Source organism: Triturus cristatus, chromosome 11 (genome assembly GCF_964204655.1).
Source record: "Triturus cristatus chromosome 11, aTriCri1.1, whole genome shotgun sequence".
In the NCBI taxonomy this organism is placed as follows: Eukaryota; Metazoa; Chordata; class Amphibia; order Caudata; family Salamandridae; genus Triturus; species Triturus cristatus.
Window position 1 is genome coordinate 1,113,770,184 of NC_140594.1, and position 21,591 is coordinate 1,113,791,774.

The window sequence follows — 21,591 nt, forward strand, 5'->3', positions numbered from 1 at the left end:
TGTCATCATAGCCAAATTAGTCTGCACATTTAAAAAGAGAATGTTTTGACATTGACATTTTGTCACAATTTATTTCATAAAATTCTACATATTTATTTGATTTCTTAAATCTGGTCAGGTGTCAAGAGGTGGAAATTAAATCTCAATTTCGCCACCCACATATTCAAAACCACTGGAATTTTGCAATGCCAGCGGCAAGCAGTGCATGACAAATTCCATAATCCAGTGATTTCTGAAAAACATTAGTGTTCTTTATAAGACACAAATATTGCAAAAGATATTTTCAATTGCAACTTTGTGCGTACTCAGCGTTTTTATAAGTCACCATTTATTTCAGAAGAAATGTGGATTACTGGCTAAGTGGCCGAACTTCAAACCTGAGGCCCATGAGTCTAGTTCTGTGAGAAAGTGCCATCTTTCTTGCATGGTATGCCCCCACTTTTTGCTGAATTGCTGAATGTACTTTGACTGAGTGTGCCCTGGACTCCTGCCAATCGGGTGCCCAGGGCCTATGTTCCTTCCCTAAAACAAACCAAACCCTAATTGGCAAACCTTGGCCACATGTCAGCCCCTGGTAAATGGTACCCTAAGTACCCAGGGCTTTGTGACCCAGGAAGGCCTCTAAGAGCTGCAGCACTCCTTGTGCCACCCTTAGAGGCCCTGTACCCTTACACACACACACACTGCCTTTGCAGGCTGAGTGTTTGGGTGCAAGACAAAAACAAAGTCGACATGGCACACATCCCTGTGTGCCATGCCCATCACAGACACTGCCATGGCATACATCAGTCACCCCTCTAGCTGGGTGCCTTTTGCCAATGGTGTGGGCACAGGAGCAGGAGCCCTGTGCCCCTACAGTGCCCAGGTCCATTCCTGAGCCCTGTAAGTGCAGTGCTGCCATTTAAGAGTACATGGTGCTGAGAGCTCGTCAAACATGAGCTCCACAGCACCATAATGGCAACACTAAAGACTGAGAAGTTTGGTATCAAACTTCTCAGCACATTAAACCCACACTGATGCCAGTGTGGGATTTAATGTACCCAGCACCCCAGAGGGCATCTTAGAGGTGCCCCCTCGAACCTAACCTACAAATCTACGTCTGCTCTGAGGCTGCCTAGGCTGCCACCCAGCAAACATGTTGCTGGACCCCTGGGTAGGAGAGCCCCTGCTCTCCTGGGCCTGCAACAATGCACATCCTGGGCGAGGTGCTAAATCTCCTCCCCCAGGATGGGCAGGGGGAAGCTTCAAAGGCATGCCGCCTCTGTGAGCTTCCCCAGGCCCCTGCAACCCCCCACTCTGGCGGGAAGCTTTGGCCGGAAACCCCAAATAAGGATAGAGGATGTGCCAGCCTGCCAACCCCACCCCTCAGGTGGGGTAGGCGAGGTGAAGCACATATCCGGGCTCTCGCCATCTTGAAGATGGGGAGCCCTACCCTATCAGGACTAGGCTACTGCCCCCCTCCCACAGGAGAGAGGCAGGATAGGGGGTGTACCCACCCCAGGACGGGGTCCCATTGGTCCCTGCCCTTCACCTACCTGTAACGCCCCTAAATCTAGTATTTAGGGGCACCCTGAACCTTCCTTCCCCAGATCCCAGATTCAAAATTACGAAGAGCAAGAAGAAAGAAGACCTGCCCTGCAGCTGCTGAAAAGAGGAAGACACCAACTGCTTTGGCCCCAGCCCTACCGGCCTGTCGACCCTCGAACCTGCTCCTGCTCCAGCCCGGCATGTCTTGTGGCTAGCAACCTCCCCAACCCCGGAGGACCTGGCTACCTTTTGGCTCTAAGCCCTTGGGACTCCCATGAGTAGAGGCTCTACTCGAAACCTATCTCTAACCCCTGGCAGCAGCCCGGAACCGCGAACCCACCACACTCTGCACCAGCCAAGCCTGGCCAGTACCGGAGTGAACAAAGACCCTGAGGACGACCCCACGGCGACTGTGACCCCGAGTCCGGCACCCAAGGACCTCCCTCGACACTCCTGAAGAAGCCTGCAGCCTCAGAACAAGGTGCCCCCCCAACCGCTTAAACAGAGGGTAAGATTTCCCGACACCTAAAGGCACCCCTGCACGCGGCGCCCCACGGCCCCCTGTGCCCAATCCCGGGGTACCTACCTATCCTCCAACTACCCAACTTACCTCTCGAAGTGGTGGTGGCACCTGAAGAGTCCTCGTCCCTGAGCTTGCAGTCTTTTTCCAAACCGGAGATTTCCCATTGAAATCCATTGAGCGCCAGAAGGCTCAAAAGCCCTCTGCACCCAGCCGCCCGAGTGGCCCTGGCAGTGAAAACTCTACACCTACCTACTTCCCCACTTGCCCTGAGTAAGTGACCAGGAGCCCAGCTCCCACAGCCGCGTGGCTTGCCAGTCAGCAGCCACCAAACAAGGCCCCCCCTACCCTCATAGGATAACATTGGGCCTAACTCTCTCTGCACCCGGCCACCCTAGAGCCGCTGAGGGTGAACCAACTGTACCTACCTGACCCTGGGAGACCCCTGAGTCTGTGCCCAGAACCTCAACTCTGCCAGTCGAGTACTTACCCTTAAACCGCAAACTCTATTTTCCTCATAGGGTAACATTGACTGGCTTTTTCCTGAAATTTCTTCTAAGTGTGGACTTTTCAAATCTTCAAATATTCACCAAAAATCAGCCGAGTGACACAAACGAATTTACTCACCTGCTCTTAGGTGAGCTCCCAGTGCTGGATCTTGGTGCCCAGCACTGACTCTGAAAAATACTTACAACTGTACTTACCCGTAACCCAATTTTCTTCCATAGGAATTCATTGACTGTTTTTCTGTGAAATTTCTTCTGTGTCTATTTCCGCAATCTTTAAATATTCTTCAAAAATCGTATAATATCTGAAAACGTAATTACTTACCTGTTTTGGATAAAGGTCCCAGTACTGAGACTAGGCACCCAGTACTGGATTACAAAAGTAACGAGAACATACTGTACCTGCAACTTGAATTTTCTTCCATAGGGAATCATTGACTGTTTTCTCTGAAATATTTTCCAAGTGTCAACTTTTAAAATAGCTAAATATTAGTTAAAAATCATTACAGTAATTAAGTCGACTTTCATCACTTGATTCTGAGAACTGACCCAGGACTGAATCTAGGATCCAGTCCTGGAATTCCAAAAGTAATCTAAAAAGTAATCTGTTGCAAATAACTTGAATCTAACATTGAGCTCAATGTATTGTTGTGTTTAAAAATAGAGTTGCCTACTGCAACCTCTTGTGACTGTTTACTAAAATCTATTGCATATTGCAAAAGTATTTATATGAAACCTCTCCTGTTGAGAAAGTATATTTTAAATCCAAGTGTTGGTTCTAAAATAAAACGAGCATATATTTTTTATAGATAACCATTGGCCTAGAGTTCAGTCATTGAGTGTGTGAAACCATTTGCTTATTGAGTGTGTACAATAAATGCTTTACACTGTCCTCTAATGTTGCCTTACTGCTCGACCAAGCTACCACTTTAGAGAGTAAGGTTATATCTAACTTTAACCTCTGTTAAACCCTGGGGGACTGTGGACTCTGTACACCCTGTACCTATTAAGGAACAGTATATACAGAACCACTTTCTCACAAGTTCTGGCTCCAGTGTTGGACGGACAATTCATATTCTGGGCTTAAAACTTCATCTCCATTGCAGATGTGTATGAAATATGTCATTTTAATTGAGTGGAGTGCGATATGATTGTTTAATCAAATATGTATACATTCCTAATTGTGTACATGATGTTGTATTTGTGCTTCCCAGCACAGTTTGTACAGAGCCTGAATAGCAAGAGGTGTACATACCATCAGTTATTAAAGTCAGTGATGGGTGGAAAAGGAAACCAGAAGGCAGGCTTGACAGTAAGGGGATTTTCTGTTGTTCATATGATTAAAATACTAGAAACTGATCAATAGCATTCAACAATCTCTCCTTATAAGTAGCTTGCAGCCAGTTAAATTCTGTTCTTTAGGGACATGTTCATAGAAACATTATGTAATCGCTTTAATGTGCCCAGCCTATCTCAAAGAAGTATTCCCAGAGTTAGTCACCCATTTTAACAAAAGCGAAGAGGCAATTTAGAGCTACAAGGATTTGTCTGGTGCAAAGAACACCCAGAGTGGCTAACCTAGTAAATACAGTGATATATATTTGAAAAAGCTGTACCTACTGACTAAATGGGTACCACATCATGGCCATCATTCTGCTGAAGTATTCTTACCTCTTCTCTGAGGTTGCTACGTGTACGCTGTGTTTTCATGGTCCCTGGATCGTACATTTGCTTCCCCTTCAAAAGACAATCCCTTCCTGACAATGGAAATATAACTTGATCCAAACACTTAAATATGAGCTCAGAGCACCTTGGGCATTGAGACCTTGTTATAGAGACTTGCCGTAGCCAACTCAGCAAGGCTTCAGGACAATCCGTGTTGGCTGGCACTGTGCCAGGGTCTGATGATTCTAAGTTGCCGTTACTATGTATGTGACAACAAGACTTTTTGTCAATTATTTCTGGTAGGTTTCTCAGAGCTGCATTGGCATTATTTATGTCCACGGTAATCATTCGTATAATTTTCCTGGATCATATGGTCCATTGTGCAATTTTTGTGCAGAACAATGATTTCATATTTCATCAATCTGATTGCAATCTTTTTTCTCTATTGGTCTCTTAAGCTCTGCTGTATTCCAGGAAGTAAGGAAGACTCTTCTGTCCTCTAATGTATTAATATTGTGAGCATCTCATAGTAACTACCAATCTATATTTCTATTAATGTCAGCTTTTCATTTAGAAATGAGTGCCTTAATTTTCAGTGCCTTCAGTGTCCTCCACCGACCGAACCCAAAGATTGTAGCAGTTAAATTTCACTTTTGATGACGACTCAAAGGCAGCCTCTGAGGACTGTAAATGGCTCATTATTTCTTTCCATTTTTTTGCTTGATCTGCATACATTACATTACGCTTCAACTCGCCACCATACATCATTATGTCAAGCTGCTCTCTTTCCTCCAGTTTGAGTTCTTCTTCACAGGCATCATATCGTGTTCCATGGGTTAAATGGAATCAACCCAATCGTTGAGATTGAGTGAGATTGGCGTATCCTGTTGCTGAAATCTTACTTCATTCCTCCGCTTCCCCTTACTCTTCAGTCTGTCTTTTTTGAGACCGCTGTTCTGAAAGTGTGCATTGGATCGGAGAAAGGGGCTTGCAAAGGCTACCACCACACTACTACGGGACCAATCTTATAAGGGGCATCAGCATCTTAGGCGAGTAAGCATCTAACCTTGATGGTAGGAATAAGATGATGGTTTGTGGCAGACTTAGAGTCAGTTTGGCTCTTCTATTTCTTTGGCTACTAAAATAATATCCCAAGGAGCACCTTTTACCGCCCAGTGTAAACTTCACTTTGTTTTTCATTTTTTGTAGGGCAAACTCCAATTAAATGGCTTCTTATTATCAAGTTGCTTTAAGTGCAGACACCCCTCCATTCTCAAATGTTTATCGGAGAGCTTAGCCACAGTGCCTCGCCTTAATACACACCCACTCCTTTTGCCCTCCGAGCCAAGCAATGACTGGGCTTTCTTGGAATGTATCCTGTTCTATATATTAAAGCAGAACATCCCTTTTCAAAGGTGCTGGTAGACCTGCCCCAGACCTAGGGTTTTGGCATCACATTCTCCCATCCGCTATCTCAGAAAGCATGCCTCCGAGGGCGCCATCCCTGAAGGACAGGTGTTAACCTAATTTTCTACAAAAATTAATTCAGCTGAAGATCCTCTGTACCAGATTATAATGGCAGCTCTCTGTAGATGCTTTAAGAGGGGCTTGATCTGGGATTTCGGTTATTATGTCCCTCGTGATGATGTTTCTGTCACTTGTGTATCATTTCAGAGATCGCTCATACAATCTCCCTCAAACTTCGGAAATGTATGTATTTGTTTCCTGATATATCTTTCAAATAACATGCACAGGAAAAGATTTTGAAAGTAGGATTACCTCCATGTCTAAAGATGCTGGATTCACGGCGTTTGACTCGTCCCAATTCTGTGCCTTTCGTTACAGCAGTCGTGAGTGTCTCCTGGAATATATTATATGTGACCCAGACAAAAAACAAACTTGTGGGAACCTTTCAGATTCTTTCCACAAATGATGAACAAACATTTGGAATGCAATAGATCTCGCCTTTTGGACCTTATAGGTATTTAGCCATGCAGCACATTATGCTGGGTGCTGTAATATCTACTGTTTAACACGGAGGCTTCGACACTAATAGGCACATTATCGCATTATACAATGTTTAGGATAATATTTACAAAACAGTCTTAGCGGCTCTATTAGAATGGAATCCAGTGACCTAGTTAAACACATCACCACTCAAGGCACTTAATTTCAAGTTTATGCCAGCAGGCAACATTTTTTATCAAGTTAGTTTCAAAAGCCATACTGCTTGATTGATTTTTTTCTATGCACACAATACTAACCAATAAACAGGCTTCCAGCTCTTGAAACATAACAGGACACAGACTTTTCTTTCACAAAACATGACTTTTCTGGGTTGTGTGCAAAATAATTATGAAAATGTTGCTGCTCATGATTCACTTTCACATATTTTGATATGTAACAAATCTGAGCATACATTACAAGTTTAAACACACAACACAATATAGGCCTGCTCGAAACGATTAAGTTAGCAGAGTACTGCAAATGTACCAATAAAAGATAAATTTGGGTATCCTTCGACTTTTACAAATAACTACGAATTATAATTCGACAAAATAAACTTTTACAAAACTCTACTTGTACTCACAGTAATCTTAGACCCTGGACTGGAATACAGGAAGTGTATTGTTTTGGTACTGAGCATGAAGAAAAATAAAAACGCTACATTCTTTATGCCGGTTCCGGTAAAACTGAATTCACATTTTTAAAGTATGTTGTTCCTAACAAATTCAGTTACATTACTTGACTGGAAAATAAGGGTAACTTTAACTTCTTTTATAACATACCTTTCTGCTGTCTTTTGTCGCCACCGTAAGTCATACTGAAATCCCTGTGTTGGGAAGCTGCATCTGAGTTGTAAAAAAACTGCAGGGGGTTTCTCCGATGAATCCAGGTTGCTGCAACGTTTATACGAAAACATTATGCTTTGGGTGCACAGCCCATCTTTCTGTGCAGTGCATTTCTTCCATCTACTGTACAAAGAAGGCAGAGTGTTGCACACATAGCAACATCACGGACAACTGATTGAGTAGTAGGCGTGGTCAATGCTTTCCTGCTTGCAAGGTCTTCTACAATTTCCTGTCTGCTTAGCAGTAGTATAGGGTTTTCTCTTTCGGTACTTGTGAACTCAGCTATGTTTGAGCAATTTAAGAAAAACAGCACAGCCAGTAGAACTAAACAGCAGCGATGGAAACGCGCAGATTTATTGGTTTTAATGGTATGATGTATAAAAACAACCAAAATGACTGACTTGGAACAGTCAGACTTGTGGCAGCACTGACAGACTGGGAGGACGTGAAAGCATGGCAGGAGAGAGGCCGGGGAGCTGGAGTGTAACACGAGCAAAGTGCACAGACACTCTGCAACATAAAGAGTGCTCGATTCCAAAAGGAAAAACACTCCTGAGAAAAAATACCTGTAAGAGGTCAATACTCTGGGGCAGGAGTAAGACAGGAGAAGGAGGGACAGCTAAGGCCAATAAACCATTCACAAGAAATCTTTTCAGAACAGCACACATTAAATCCCAATCAGCAGCGAGGGTGTGGCAAAAGCCCGTAGAAGTGAATACAGCATGCCTCGCAGAGCAGCGCATTCACGTTGCTAGACTCAACCTAAAAAATTATGACATTCCCAATTCGTCAACTACAGCTTGGTGAATGCCTTTTCTCTCGAATTGCTTTCAGTCCATTTTTTGTCAATATCTCAGATTCTTTTCATACTTTTACAGGGCAGACCCCGCCTGTAAACTCTCTTCTTTTTTTTCTTCTCTTACACTGTCTTGCTTGAAGGGCACCTCCAGCCTCCTTGCTTTACCTTTGATCTCTTCATCTTTTTAGAACCCCATACGATTTTTCCCATACCTCCCCCCTTAAATGTTATTTTTATATTTTTCCCTATCACACAAGGTCCACCCTTTGCCCACTGACCTAACCCCTAATCATCCATACCTTTTGTCTTTTGGCCCAATTGGCTAGAATAAGTTTTTATATGGGGAAACCTTCTTATTATTCTTGCTTTCACTTTTACAATTCCTATATTCATATATTTTTTTTTTTTTTTTTTTTTTAGCATCTGGACCTAGATTTGTTTACAGGGTCCCACTTTTTCTATGGAAAAAAATCTTACTATTTTTGTTAATTCTCCACATTGGAGATTGACAGCCTACATTCAACAGACTGGTATTTACTAGTTTGGGTTTTATCCATTATCCACTAATGCCATTCCAAGTGGAGCCTTTTTTTTGTCCTGTATAAACTTTGTGTGCTGTTAAACTGAGGGGCACTCTTGGCAGCCTTCAAGCAGAGTATAAAAAATAGGCTATCCATATCAAAGGGTAACAAAATTGGAGAGCTTTAATTTTGAACACAGCTTTCTTTAGAATTCACTTACCATCTCGCAGTTCACATTTATCTGTTTTTCAAGAATAAAACTTCCAACAAAGAGTTAAATTACAGTCTGAGTAAATCGAATCCTGGGAGAGGTGCAGTTCTTGTGGCTTGACTCTCTGACTTGTTCTTGTGGCATGTAACCATTTTTGACATTGACACCTTTTTCTTTTGCAAAGGTACAACAGCGTGCTAAATGTGTGCAGCCTGAGGCCCGATCTTGCCATTCTTCCAAACAGCGATTTGACTGAGGTAAGCACCTCGTTCTCCATCCTAATAACATGCTGAAGTATCAGTGCCGTCACAGCGACAGAAGCTACGTCCGGAAGAGTTGATCCTGTATGAAAAATACTTGTGTCCCCACTCCTGTCTGTCTTTTACACAAGTAAATGTCCCGGGTGCTAGGTTTTCTTGTTCTTTTATCATTGCAGTTTACCTGTGTCTGTCCTTAATTTCAAGATCAGATTGTTTGCATTCTAGATCCAGGTTGCTTGAGTTTCTGCTCACTGGTTCCAGGTCATGTGAGTTTTTCTTGCAGGTTGCTTATCACTAGTAAGTACATGCATATGCTTGCTGAGGGTCACTTTTGAGGTTGCCAGTGCATACAAATCTATTCCTGTCCTCTGGTTCCATAAAGGTTGTGTGTGTTTCATAGGGTTCACAACTGCATGTGGGAGAGCCATCTGGTCCTTTGATTCTTTACATGTAATTTCTAGAGCACTTGTATCTGCTCTCGGGTTCAAGATACTGTTTGAGACTGTATTAAAGTTCAGCTCACTTCTATGTCTGCAAAATGATTCCAACCTATTTCTGTACTTTATCGCCTGTCAATTCTTTTCTCTTTGCACTTGGGATACAGGTCACATGTGTGTCAACTTTAATTCCTAGTTATTTGCGTGTTAACACTCTGATGCAAGGTCACTTGTGGTCTAGATCTAGGTTGCGTTAATGTCCTCCTTCAGATTGTAGTTCTCATATTTTCGACTGTGTACCTGTTTGCTTAAGTTTCGTTAGGACCCTTAAAATGTAAGTTCTTTATCCCTAGTGTGGCTTTTCAGCACATGCTTTCTAGTTTACTCTGTATTTACTTGATTTGTTAATTTGTTTAATGACTTCCGGTTGTGTGCATGTAAACTGAGGGCATTGTTTGTAATTTTTTCAATGTACAGTTTCAGGATAGGCAAGTCAGTGCTTTGTAGCTTTAAGAATGTTTGCATTTAATGATTCTTTTGTTCTTTCTTATCATAGATTGGCGAGCGTGGGGCTAACTTGAGTGGTGGCCAACGACAGAGAATCAGCTTGGCCAGGGCCCTGTACAGTGACCGGAGCATTTATATCCTGGATGACCCACTCAGTGCTTTAGATGCTCATGTGGGCAACCACATCTTTAATAGCGCCATTAAGAAGCATCTGAAATCGAAGACTGTTCTATTCATCACCCACCAGCTCCAGGTAACTGTTGATTCCAAATACACAAAATGTTGATGGGAAGAATGCTTGCAAATGGACTAAACCACAGGCAGTCGCTTTGGATAGCGTTCCAACCAATTGTTTTTTCCCCATTGTGTCACTCTAGTCAAACAGTTCAGGCATGACTGCCCCTTGTGTAAGTAAGGCCAACCCAAAATTGCATAATGTTGGTCCCTGTGTGCAGCGGCACAGTGAGCAAAAAAACTATAGGAATTCATCCCAGCATAATTCCACTGATTAGATTAATTCAAGCATTGCACTCCTCACCTGATTTGTTTTTCGCTCTAAATGTGATCATTATGCCTAAATTTGGGTTCTCGTGCCTGCTCACCACAGGACACAGGCTGTACCTTACTTAGGAGGCCTAACAAGTGTGAAAACAGCCTGAGGTTGGTTGTTTCTTCATGCACATGGGAAGTGGCCAAGCAGTTCAGTCTGGACTGGGGAGGGCCCAAGACTGATTTGCATTTGGTGGCCTCTGTAGTTGAACAGTGAGCAAATAAACTGTTGACTTGGATGAAGCCCAGAGCATAAAGCAGTTACCGAGATTAATTCCAGCATTCGGGCCGTTACGGTTAAGTTTTTGTTACTGTTTTCACTGTGGTTGTTTTCCCTGGAAAAGACAATTGGGTGGAGGGTGGGCAAGGTGAGAAATGTTGAAATTAAATTTTAGCTGCTGCTTGACTGGAGAGTACTGTATTCTGTTATGTCTTTTTCCCCTCGCCAGTACCTTGTTGATTGTGATGACGTTATCTTCATGAAAGAGGGCTGCATCACGGAGAGGGGAACACATGAGGAGCTGATGAACTTGAATGGTGACTATTCAGCCATATTTAACAACCTACAACTTGGAGAAACCCCACATTTTGAGGTGAGCATTTAGATGAGTATTTTCAATGCGTGTTTAGCACTTAGGTGAGTTTTTAGGTCTCGCCTAGCGTTGCTGCGCACATGCTCAGCGAGATTTATTGCAGATAAGGAGTTTTAGAAAAGGGCTTGAAGCCCGCCCCTTATTTCCATTGGCTTGCGTCACCGTTTATGTTAAACGGTGGCCTGCCATTGGAAATAAGGTTTCTAGGGTGCCTCCTTTTGGTTTTTTTGTCTGGCCTATCCGGACTGGATCGCCTGTTTCACGGCTGTCATGAAGCAGTTTCTTATCGAAGAGGCGTGTTATGTAAACAAGCCCAGCGATCCAGTCCGGATGGGCCGGACAAAAAAAAGGAGACATGGTGCCGCGTTTTTATTTTTGCATTGCGCTTTCACTTTAAAGTGAAAGCGCGATGCAAAAATAAACAGCTGCTGCCTGTCGAACGCTTGTCTCCTCTCACCCTCCAATATGCTTTTCTTTTCTTCTCCGCTCTCTTACGCTTTTCTTTTCTTCTCCGCTTCTCCCGTGTTAGTTGTATTCCTTCCTCGATCTTGATCTCTGGCTCCCAAAGTTTGGTTTCCCACTCTCTGCCCTCCCCAGCACGGATTCCCGTGTAGTTTCTTTCTAAATAACAACAGTTTCTAGTTTATACCATAACGTGTTATCGGACAGTTTACGTAACGGACCGGCCAAAATCAGGACGTGGAAGCCACCCTGGTGCGTATGTCTTCTCTTGTTAATGAGCACTGAGCTATATACTCGGCGTGGCATGAGATCACTTCTATCTGTGACGTTTAGGATGCTATCGTGGACAGTCTTTTTATTTCTGTTTGAAAATTCATTGTCCTTAAAGCATCGGAACCGCGCAAATAAGAAAGATCGTTCGACTGCTGCCGTGACAGTAGCTTGTCTTAGCGAGACGTCAATAGCCGTCCTCTGATTTGTTTCGCTTACATAACATGGCCGCCTGTTGTTCCGATTGTTGGTGTTTTGAGACGCGTAGCCCGCCTGAGTCGCCCGTTGTTCGGGCCTGTTGGTATCGTAGGACTGGTGTTGGGAGAGTGGGCGACTCATCTTCCCTTTTTTAATTGAAAAAATAAGGTAACTTGAAATTCCTCAGTGCAGTTGTTGCGGATTGAAGAAAAGACGAGTTGAGGATAAATAAATATTTATTTAGGAATAAATATAGATAAAAAGGCCCACAGGCGAGATAAGTTCAACAAACTGATCTGGTGAAAGAAAGCAGAGGAATCTCATGAACATTCTATGACGTCACATAAATACCCAACAAGGGTTCCAAAGGAAATCATAGTGACGTAGGGAAGGGAATAACAGAAAGGGAAGAAAAGCTAAACTAAAAGGAATAAGTACTGTATGTGAAAATGAATCAATACATGGCATTTGTGAAAATGACACTGAGATGTACAACAACAGTCTGTTGGGTACTATTGGAGAGACCACTGCAATGCAATTGTTATCTATTTTGGGAACGTAATTTTTTGCTTCGTGTACTAATGCATCCCTTTGTAGAGAAAGCGTCAATATTTTTCAACTTCCGATATTCTATTCTATTCCTTCCTCGATCACATCTCCGTTTTGCCGTCTATGTCCACCTTGCCGTGAGGTTGCCGCTTTTGCAAAATCTATTGAGCGACTCTGTGGAGAATAATACATTTTTCAGGGACTTGCAGAAAACGTAATTGGAACATGCTTACCGAGATGATAAAAATGTAATAGGGTCGCAGCAGGCAAAACGCCGAAATGTTCTCAAAACGTAGGGATTATATTTTGACAATCCGGACAGGTGGCGCCGGCGGCCCAGCCCTCCACCCCATCGGTGCCCCCTCCCCTCCATCTTTCTCTCTATCTTCCCAGATGTCATTTCAAGCCCTCGCTTTCCCACCCCTTGCGCTCTCGTCCTCAGCATCCCCGCTTTTATTTTCTTCTCTCTTGTCTCCACTCCTCCACCTCCCCTACCAGTCCACCCTCGCTCCCCCGCGCCCTCCCTTGACCTCTTTCCTTCTCCCCTCCCTTCTAGCCCCCCTTTATCTCTACCCCTGTTTGCTCTGTCTAGCTCGCTTTTCTCCATTCCTGCCTCTCCTCTGTTGCATCTATCGCTCTCTCTCTCTCTCCACCTCACCGCCTCTCGCTGTCCACCGCTATTGACTTTGACGTTGCTTGCCATGCAGTTCTATAAATTCTGTTACATCCATTTTACCTCCTAATAAAAGAAAAATTAAACTGTTGCACACGGCGTTGACTACTGTTATTAGAACATCGATGTTTGCACTTGCCTTCTTTATAAAGCCCCCCTCTCTTGGCCTCCCCGTTCCATCGTCAAACCCCGCCCCCCCATGTCTCCTCACCCCCATGTCCCCTCGTCAACCTCCCCTGTGTCCCCTCATCCCCCTGCCCCCCTTGAGATCCCCTCGTCCCCTGCGTTCTCCAGTGTTCTGCCGTAAGCACTTGGACAAAGGGATTGAGATCCCAGCCTGTCAGCAGCAGCGCCGGCTATGATGCCAAGTGCTAATATATTATACACTTGACCCTGGTCTATAATCGGCGCCACGTGTGGTTGCTTTTGACACATTTGCCCGTTGGTCAGATGGTGCTGCCTACAGATGCACTAGTCTCTAATACATTTTTTTTTTTTTAAATCGCTTCCTTTTTTTAATACTTCGTAAGATATGGCGCCTGCGTATGAATGCAGTTCTGGATTTTGCTTTTCGCTGTGCTTGCTGGCAGTGGCTGCCTGAGTGTCACAGACAGAAAGGTTGTGCCGAAGTGAATTCAGGTGCGCCTTCCTCGTGATGAAATTAGCATTGAACAACACAAATCAACATGGCCTTTTTGCACTATTTACAGTTTGGAACATTGTTTTCGTGTTTGAAGCAATGTATGTAAACAGTATTGCGTTGCACTGGAGGGTAATAGTTGGCTGTGCTGTTTTTATTTTCAAGAGCATATGCATGAAACCTTTTGTTCGAGGCATATGAGCTGCAGATTACACACTGTGCATAGATCGCCATCTGGTGTTGGGCCTGGATGTTTGCAGTTGTTTTTCCTCTTGGAAAGTCTTTGGAAGTCACGAGGTATGTGACTCCTCCTTTGGATCGTATTGCGCATGGGCTTCGGCTCCATCCTCAGATTGTTTTTTTTCCGCCATCGGTCTCGGATGTGATCTTCACGCTCCGGTTCTGAACAGTTTCCAGTTCTCCAATTGACGCTCAATCCTCCCCCCAATTCACGGTATTGTTTTCGATCGCGATCTCCACACTCGGCGCGGCTCATCGATCAAGATCTTCGATTCCAGTCGTCGACGACGGCCTTCGGGCCTACCCAAGCTCCGGTCCTGGCTAATGGAAAGGACTCCCTTCAAGAAGTGCCCTCGATGTGGGTCCAAATTCCCCCACACCGACCTTCACCAAGTATGTAACCTCTGCCTCTCCCCTGAACACGAGGCTCGAGACAGTCCGGCGTGCAAGTCCTTCCGGTCCAAGAACACTCGAGACCGAAGAGCACGAAGAACAATGGCACACTCGTCGACGGCGACTCCAGACAACATCTTCGGGGAAGTCGTCGACGCTCCAGAAGAACACACCGACGAGGGCCTTGTCAGCGCCTCTGAAGCAGACGATTCAGATGTGGAGGACATCACAGAGGGTTGTGAGTACCGAAGCTCATTACCCCCCCCCCCCCCGACAAACCCTCGACTGCACCGAAAAAGTCTTCGTTCACGCCTTCGCCACCAGGCCTAGGCAAGACCAAAGACACTGCTTCCCACACCGGGTCCGGTAAAGAAGCCTATTAAGCCTTCCGGCGGCTAGAGCCCCCCGAAAAAGAAAATGGCCTCCTCCTCGGCACCGAGCTCCATACCGAAAGTCTGCGCCGAAAACCAGCTCCAGCTCCTCGGTACCAACACCATCCCCGGAACCGAGCAAAAGACACAAGGCCACCGACACCGATAGCTCGAAGCCGAAAACTATCTCGGCACTGAGTAAACAGACAGCCCTTTCCAGGCCGCATAGTTCCAAACAGCGGACTAGCGCAGACTCCAACACAAGAAAACCGACGGCCCCGATGCCTTCGGCGCCGACGGACAAACCACCCTCGGAAGAACTTTTTACACCTGATCCATTGCAAAAGACATTGATCAAGGACCCCAAAACTGGACATTTGATGCTCAGCATCAAAAAGAGACCGCTGGAAAAGCCTGCCCCAGCTCCACCTCCAAAGAGGAAGGACTCTGCTACTTCCCCTTTCAGAATGCCTTCACCACCTCCTCCACCCCCTCCACATTCCCCTCCTCCACCTCCTCCTTCGCCTCATCATTGCCCCACACCCTCTCCGGATGATAATGATGTCTATGATGACATAGGGGACATACCTCATCACCTACCTACAGGGGAATCCCACTCCCACAGGCTCCCCAGACCCATGGGACGACTAGAACCTCCCTGACATTCCTAACGTCCCGCAAGATGATCTCTACCCTTTGAGACCATCTCCTTCAGAAGATTCATTAGGGTTCAACCACTTACTCCAAAGGGCTGCACACTATCACGGGGTGGATCTCCATACCGACCTCGTGGAGGAGGGCTTCCTTCTCGATACTTTTGACACCACGCATAGGGCCACCTCCATACTGCCCATGCTCAAAGGAGTTATCAAACACGCGCCGGAGGTCTTTAAAGACCCAGTCAGAGCCAGGGTCATTAACCCGTGCATAGATGAAATATAAAGCCGCCCCTACAGATCCCGCCTACATCAGAGGGCCAGCACCACTAGATTCCCTAGTAGTGTCTACAGCACGAAAGAGGGCAAACTCCCAAGCATCAGGCGAAGCACCACCACCTGACAAAGAGTCAAAACTCTTGGACGTCAATGGCACATACTTTGCAGATATGGTTCGAGACGCAACGCGCACTGGGATGGGAGGGAAAGATAACTCAGGTCACACCTTTGTGGGATACTAAAAGGTTGGGAGTGATGCGTACTACCAAGGGATTTTTGCAATGGGATCTGATAGGAATATCGAGGGTCGGAGATCTCTGGAAAAAAGGTGAAATAGTCACGTTTGCCCTCTTACAGGCAGAGTATGACCTGGCAGACACTGAACAATTTCGCTACCTACAAATCAGACACGCACTCCGGGCTGCAATTCCGCCAGGGACACGGTTAGCGGAGTCCTCGCCGCTGGAGGATAGACTTCTCATGGAGTATTTGACTAAAAAAGCCACGTCCCTAACATATCGGAAAATAATACATAACCAGCCAGATCCGCTAATAGCCCTTAAGGCTAAATGGGAGACAGAATTGGGAGAATTTGACGAAACAGACTGGCAGACAGCACTTTCCTCCCCCAAAGAGGTAGGGATACCATCAAAACTTAACTGGTACAATTAAGATTTCTACACCGTACATATTATACCCGCACACTCCTATATAAACTTAAACGGACGGACTCATCGCTTTGTCTTAGGCAGTGTGGTGAGGAAGGGAGTCTCTTCCATACCCTCTGGGCATGCCCCGTAATAGTCCAGTACTGGAAGGCGATCATGCGCACACTCTCACAGGTGACAAAAATTACGATTCTCCCGGAACCGAGGAGGTGTCTCCTTTAATGTATGGGAACCTACAGATCTTAGTCGCATGGCGCAAACATGGGTGACATTGGGAATGATGTTGGCAAAGCGAAACATAGCTCAAAGATGGGGATCCAGACAGCCCCCTACCCTTCCCCAATGGTGTAGAGATATGGATATCACAATGGTTGTTGAAAAAACAGTATATGTACATAGAGGCTGCCCAAAAAAATGGACCCAGATATGGGGAGGATGGAATACTTACAGAGGGAATATATGTGCCCCCCAAAAGCTACCTCAGTCAAAAGTGAGTGACTGAGAGACTACAGTTGATCAATAGTAGATTAAGAACCGCTATGAAAACACATGGTAAAACTAAAGACCAGCGAGGGGCCCCACAATACCGTTATGTTAATGTACCGTGAAGTTGAATTCTGAATGATTGTGCACAAACCAATGGTCTGACTACTGGCTTGTTCAATGCCAATGTACGTTTATTTATGTTGAAAGCTATCAATAAAAATACATATTTTTTTAAAAACTCTTGGACGCATCGGGCAAGCGCACTGCATCCCAAGCTGCCAACATATGGCACTTCGCTAATACACAAGCGCTACTGGCAAGATACGACAGGGCCCATTATGACGAACTAGAAGCCATAATGCAACACCTCCCTGACAAATATAAAAATAGGGCAAATGAGTTAATTCAGAAGGGCAAAACCATTACCAATACCTCCATCTGCTGTGCCCTAGATGTAGCTGACACCGCCTCCAAAGCCATTAATACCAGCATCCTCCTCCGTCGCCATGCCTGGCTAAGGATCTCTGGTTTTAAACCAGAAGTACAAGCTTCCATCCTGAACCACCCCTTTGACCAGCAACATCTGTTTGGCCCAAAAGTGGATAAGGCCTTAGAAAAAATGAAAAAAGACACCGATACGGCGAAGTCTATGGGAGCCTTACAATCGCACCCTCCCAGGCGCTCCTTTAGCCGCTCTTCCTTTCGGAGCACATCCAGAGGCTACTCCTCTGACACCGCTTCCACTTCATATAAGGCCCCGACCCAATCCACCATTACAAGGGGTTACCAAAGAGGCGGCTACAGAGGCAACAACAATAAAGGCAGAGGCAAGACAAACACCGCCCGCTCTGCCTCCGCACCTACCCAATGACTCCCCTCCACTCCCCCCAGACCATCCCACTCCGGTCGGGGGCAGACTCCAAAAGTTCCTTCCTGTCTGGACTACCATCACCTCAGACAAATGGGTAACACAAATAATTTGGTTAGGCTACTGCCTAGAACTAATATCTACCCCCCAAACCTTCCACCCAGACAACGCCCAATGTCACAGGAACATCTAACACTACTAAAGCAGGAGGTAATCTCCCTCCTACTAAAGGGGGCGATAGAACGAGTTCCTACCAACCAACAAAATATGGGGGTCTACTCCCTATATTTTCTCATACCAAAAAGGAACGAGACTCTACGGCCCATCCTAGACCTCAGGCCCCTAAACAGATACATACACTCAGACCATTTTCACATGGTAACACTAACGATTTCCTGACCACTTTAGACCTAAAAGACGCCTATTTCCACATTCCTGTGCACAACGCTCACAGGAAGTTCCTCAGATTTGTAGTGGATGGCCAACACTACCAATTGAAAGTACTCCCATTTGGAGTCACAACAGCACCACAAGTATTCACCAAGTGCCTAGCAGTAGTGGCAGCACACCTGCGGAGACAACACATCCATGTCTTCCCATACCTAGACGACTGGCTAATAAAGGCCAGTTCACACAACCAGTGTGTACAACACATGCACGCCACTCTCCAGCTACTTCACCAGCTGGGCTTCACAGTAAACCACGCAAAGTCTCATCTCCAACCGTCCCACGTAAAACAATATCTGGGTGCCACTATAGACACCTCAAGAGCTCTAGCCTACCCCAGTCCTGCTAGGATAACCAGCATTCAGGCTCTACACTCCAAATTTCAGCCACAACACTCTTCCAGCTCGAGTGTTCATGCAACTAATAGAAATGATGGCCTCTTGCATAGTCATAGTACCTCACGCAAGACTCCAGATGCGTCCTCTCCAAGAGTGCTTAGCGCGCCAATGTATCCAGGCCCAGGTTCAATTGACAGATCTGGTGTTGGTAGACGGTCGTACCCATCGCTCTCTGCAGTGGTGGACCACCAAAAACCTTTCCAAAGGGCAACCGTTCCTGAACCCGGTTCTTCAGATAGTACTGACAACGGACGCATCGCTCTCCGGCTGGGGAGCTCACCTACTACATCACACCATGCAGGGCAGGTGGACACCTCAACAAAAGTTACTCCACATCAACCATCTGGAGTTACTAGCCATATTTTTAGCCCTAAAATCTTTTCAAACACAAATCCCAGGCAAGGCAGTCCTAGTCCACACAGACAACATGACAGCCATGTACTATATACAAAAACAAGGCGGCACACACTCTCCACAGCTCTCTCAGCTCGCACAGAGCATATGGAGATGGGCCATACCCCAGCAAATCTTTCTCCTAGCCCAACATGTTCCAGGAGTCCAAAACACTATGGCAGATCTGCTCAGTAGACAAACACAACAACTCCACAAGTGGGAACCCAACCCGCAAGTTCTTCTCCCGTACTTTCAAATGTGGGGGCATCCACAGATAGACCTCTTCGCCACCCACGAAAACGCCAAATGCCCAAGCTTCGCCGCCAGATATCCACACCCATTGTCCAAAGGCAATGCGATCTGGATGAACTGGTCAGGCAGATTATCATACGCTTTTCCGCCTCTCCCACTCATTCCATTAGTGGTGCGCAAACTACAACAACACTCCCTCACACTAATCCTAGTAGCTCCAACTTGGGCCAGACATCTGTGGTACACCACACTGCTGGAACTCTCTGTAGTACCGCACCAAAAGTTACACCTCTTAACCCAGAACCATGGAGAGATCAGGCACCCGGACCCAGCTCAGCTCAACCTTGCGATCTGGCTCCTGAAATCCTAGAATTCGGTTACCTAAATCTTCCCCCTGACTGCATGAACGTCATTAAAGAAGCTAGACGACCCACCACTAGAGCGTGCTACGCAGCTAAGTGGAAACGTTTTGTTGTCTATTGCCACAACAATACCATCAATCCTCTAGATTTGTCTATTCAACACATCATAGGCTATTTACTACACCTACAAAGATGCAATCTAGCCTATGTCTATTAGACTGCACCTTGCAGCCATAGCAGCCTATCTTCAAAACAGGCAACATCTATCACTTTTTAGAGTACCTGCCATTAAAGCCTTCATGGGAGGCCTCAAAAGAATAATTCCCCCCAGAGTGCCACCCTCACCTGTGTGGAACCTAAATATCGTTCTCACCAGACTAACGGGGCCTCCCTTCGAACCACTACACAAACGTGAACTCCAATTTTTAACGTGGAAAACCGTTTTTCTTGTAGCCATCACTTCCCTCAGAAGGGTCAGTGAGATACAAGCACTTACCATTCAAGAACCTTTTCTCCAAATGCACCATAACAAGGTTGTTCTCCGTACTAACCCAAAATTCCTCCCTAAAGTCATTTCTCCCTTTCACCTAAACCAATCTGTAGAACTACCAGAATTCTTCTCGCAACCACAAACCGTTGCAGAAAGAGCTCTTCACACATTAGATGTCAAACAAGCCTTACTCTACTACATCGAGAGAACACAACCTTTTCGAAAGACCAAACAACTGTTTGTCTCTTTCTCGCCACCACACAAAGGCAACACCATCTCCAAGTCCGGGATAGCTAGGTGGATTGTCCAATGCATTCAGATTTGCTACCACAAAGCAAAACTAACGCTATCCGTTCCCCCCTAAAGCCCACTCTACACGTAAAATAGGGGCTTCAATGGCATTTTTAGGGAACATCCCATTAGATGATATCTGCAGAGCAGCTACATGGTCAACACCGCACACTTTCACTAAACACTATTGTGTAGATGTGCAAACTAAGCAACAGGCTAGTGTGGGCCAGGCTGTACTCAAAACATTATTTCAAACCACTACAACAGATACGGGTGGTCGCCGCTAAGGATGGGTACTGCTATATAATCTATACCCAGTGTGTAATCTGCAGCTCATATGCCTCGAACGGCAAATGCTACTTACCAGAATGCATCTGTTCTTGGCATGTAGAGCTGCAGATCTACACACGCCCACCCGCCTCCTGTTCCAGTTTATCTTATTTAGATACAACACACAGGGGCATCTTCACTGTTATTACTACGCTCCATTTTTCCCTGCTGGCGAAAAACAATCTGAGGATGGAGCCGAAGCCCATGCGCAATACGATCCAAAGGAGGAGTCACATACCTCGTGACTTCCAAAGACTTTCCAAGAGGAAAAACAACTGCAAACATCCGGGCCCAACACCAGATGGCGATCTATGCACAGTGTGTAGATATGCAGCTCTACATGCCAAGAACAGATGCATACTGGTAAGTAGCATTTGCCTTTTTTTTTCCTTTTTTTTTAGTGTCCCCTTACACCCCAACCATCAGTGTTCCGGAATATTTTTAGTTTTATCGGGCTCAAACTGACGTCCCGTCAGTTACACGGTGCTATCTTTCAGTTGTAAGAAAGCCGCATACAAAAACAATCCACATTATATAACAATACTAACTTGTGAGAAAGTGCCATCGTTCTTGCATGGTATGCCCCCACTTTTTGCTGAATTGCTGAATGTACTTTGACTGAGTGTGCCCTGGACTCCTGCCAATTAGGTGCCCAGGGCCTATGTTCCTTCCCTAAAACAAACAAAACCCAAATTGGCAAACCCTGGCCACATGTCAGCCCGTGGTAAATGGTACCCTAGGTACCCAGGGCCTTGTGACCAGGGAAGGACTCTAAGGACTGCAGCACTCCTTGTGCCACCCTTAGAGGCCCTGTACCCTTACACACACACACACTGCCTTTGCAGGCTGAGTGTTTGGGTGCAAGACATAAACAAAGTCGACATGACACACATCCCTGTGTGCCATGCCCATCACCTACACTGCCATG

The 21,591-nt window shown here is 45.6% G+C and overlaps 1 protein-coding gene across 5 annotated transcripts in view; it reads left to right on the top strand.

The window, feature by feature from the left end:
• ABCC5 (ATP binding cassette subfamily C member 5) overlaps nt 1–21,591 on the top strand; it is a 343,171-nt gene that overhangs the window by 203,300 nt on the left and 118,280 nt on the right. For all 5 annotated transcript variants that reach the window (XM_085635623.1, XM_085635619.1, XM_085635620.1 and 2 more), the window contains 3 exons: nt 8,786–8,858; nt 9,855–10,058; nt 10,804–10,947. In XM_085635623.1, coding sequence (XP_085491749.1) covers nt 8,786–8,858; nt 9,855–10,058; nt 10,804–10,947 — 421 coding nt within the window. The remainder of the gene's footprint in view (nt 1–8,785; nt 8,859–9,854; nt 10,059–10,803; nt 10,948–21,591) is intronic.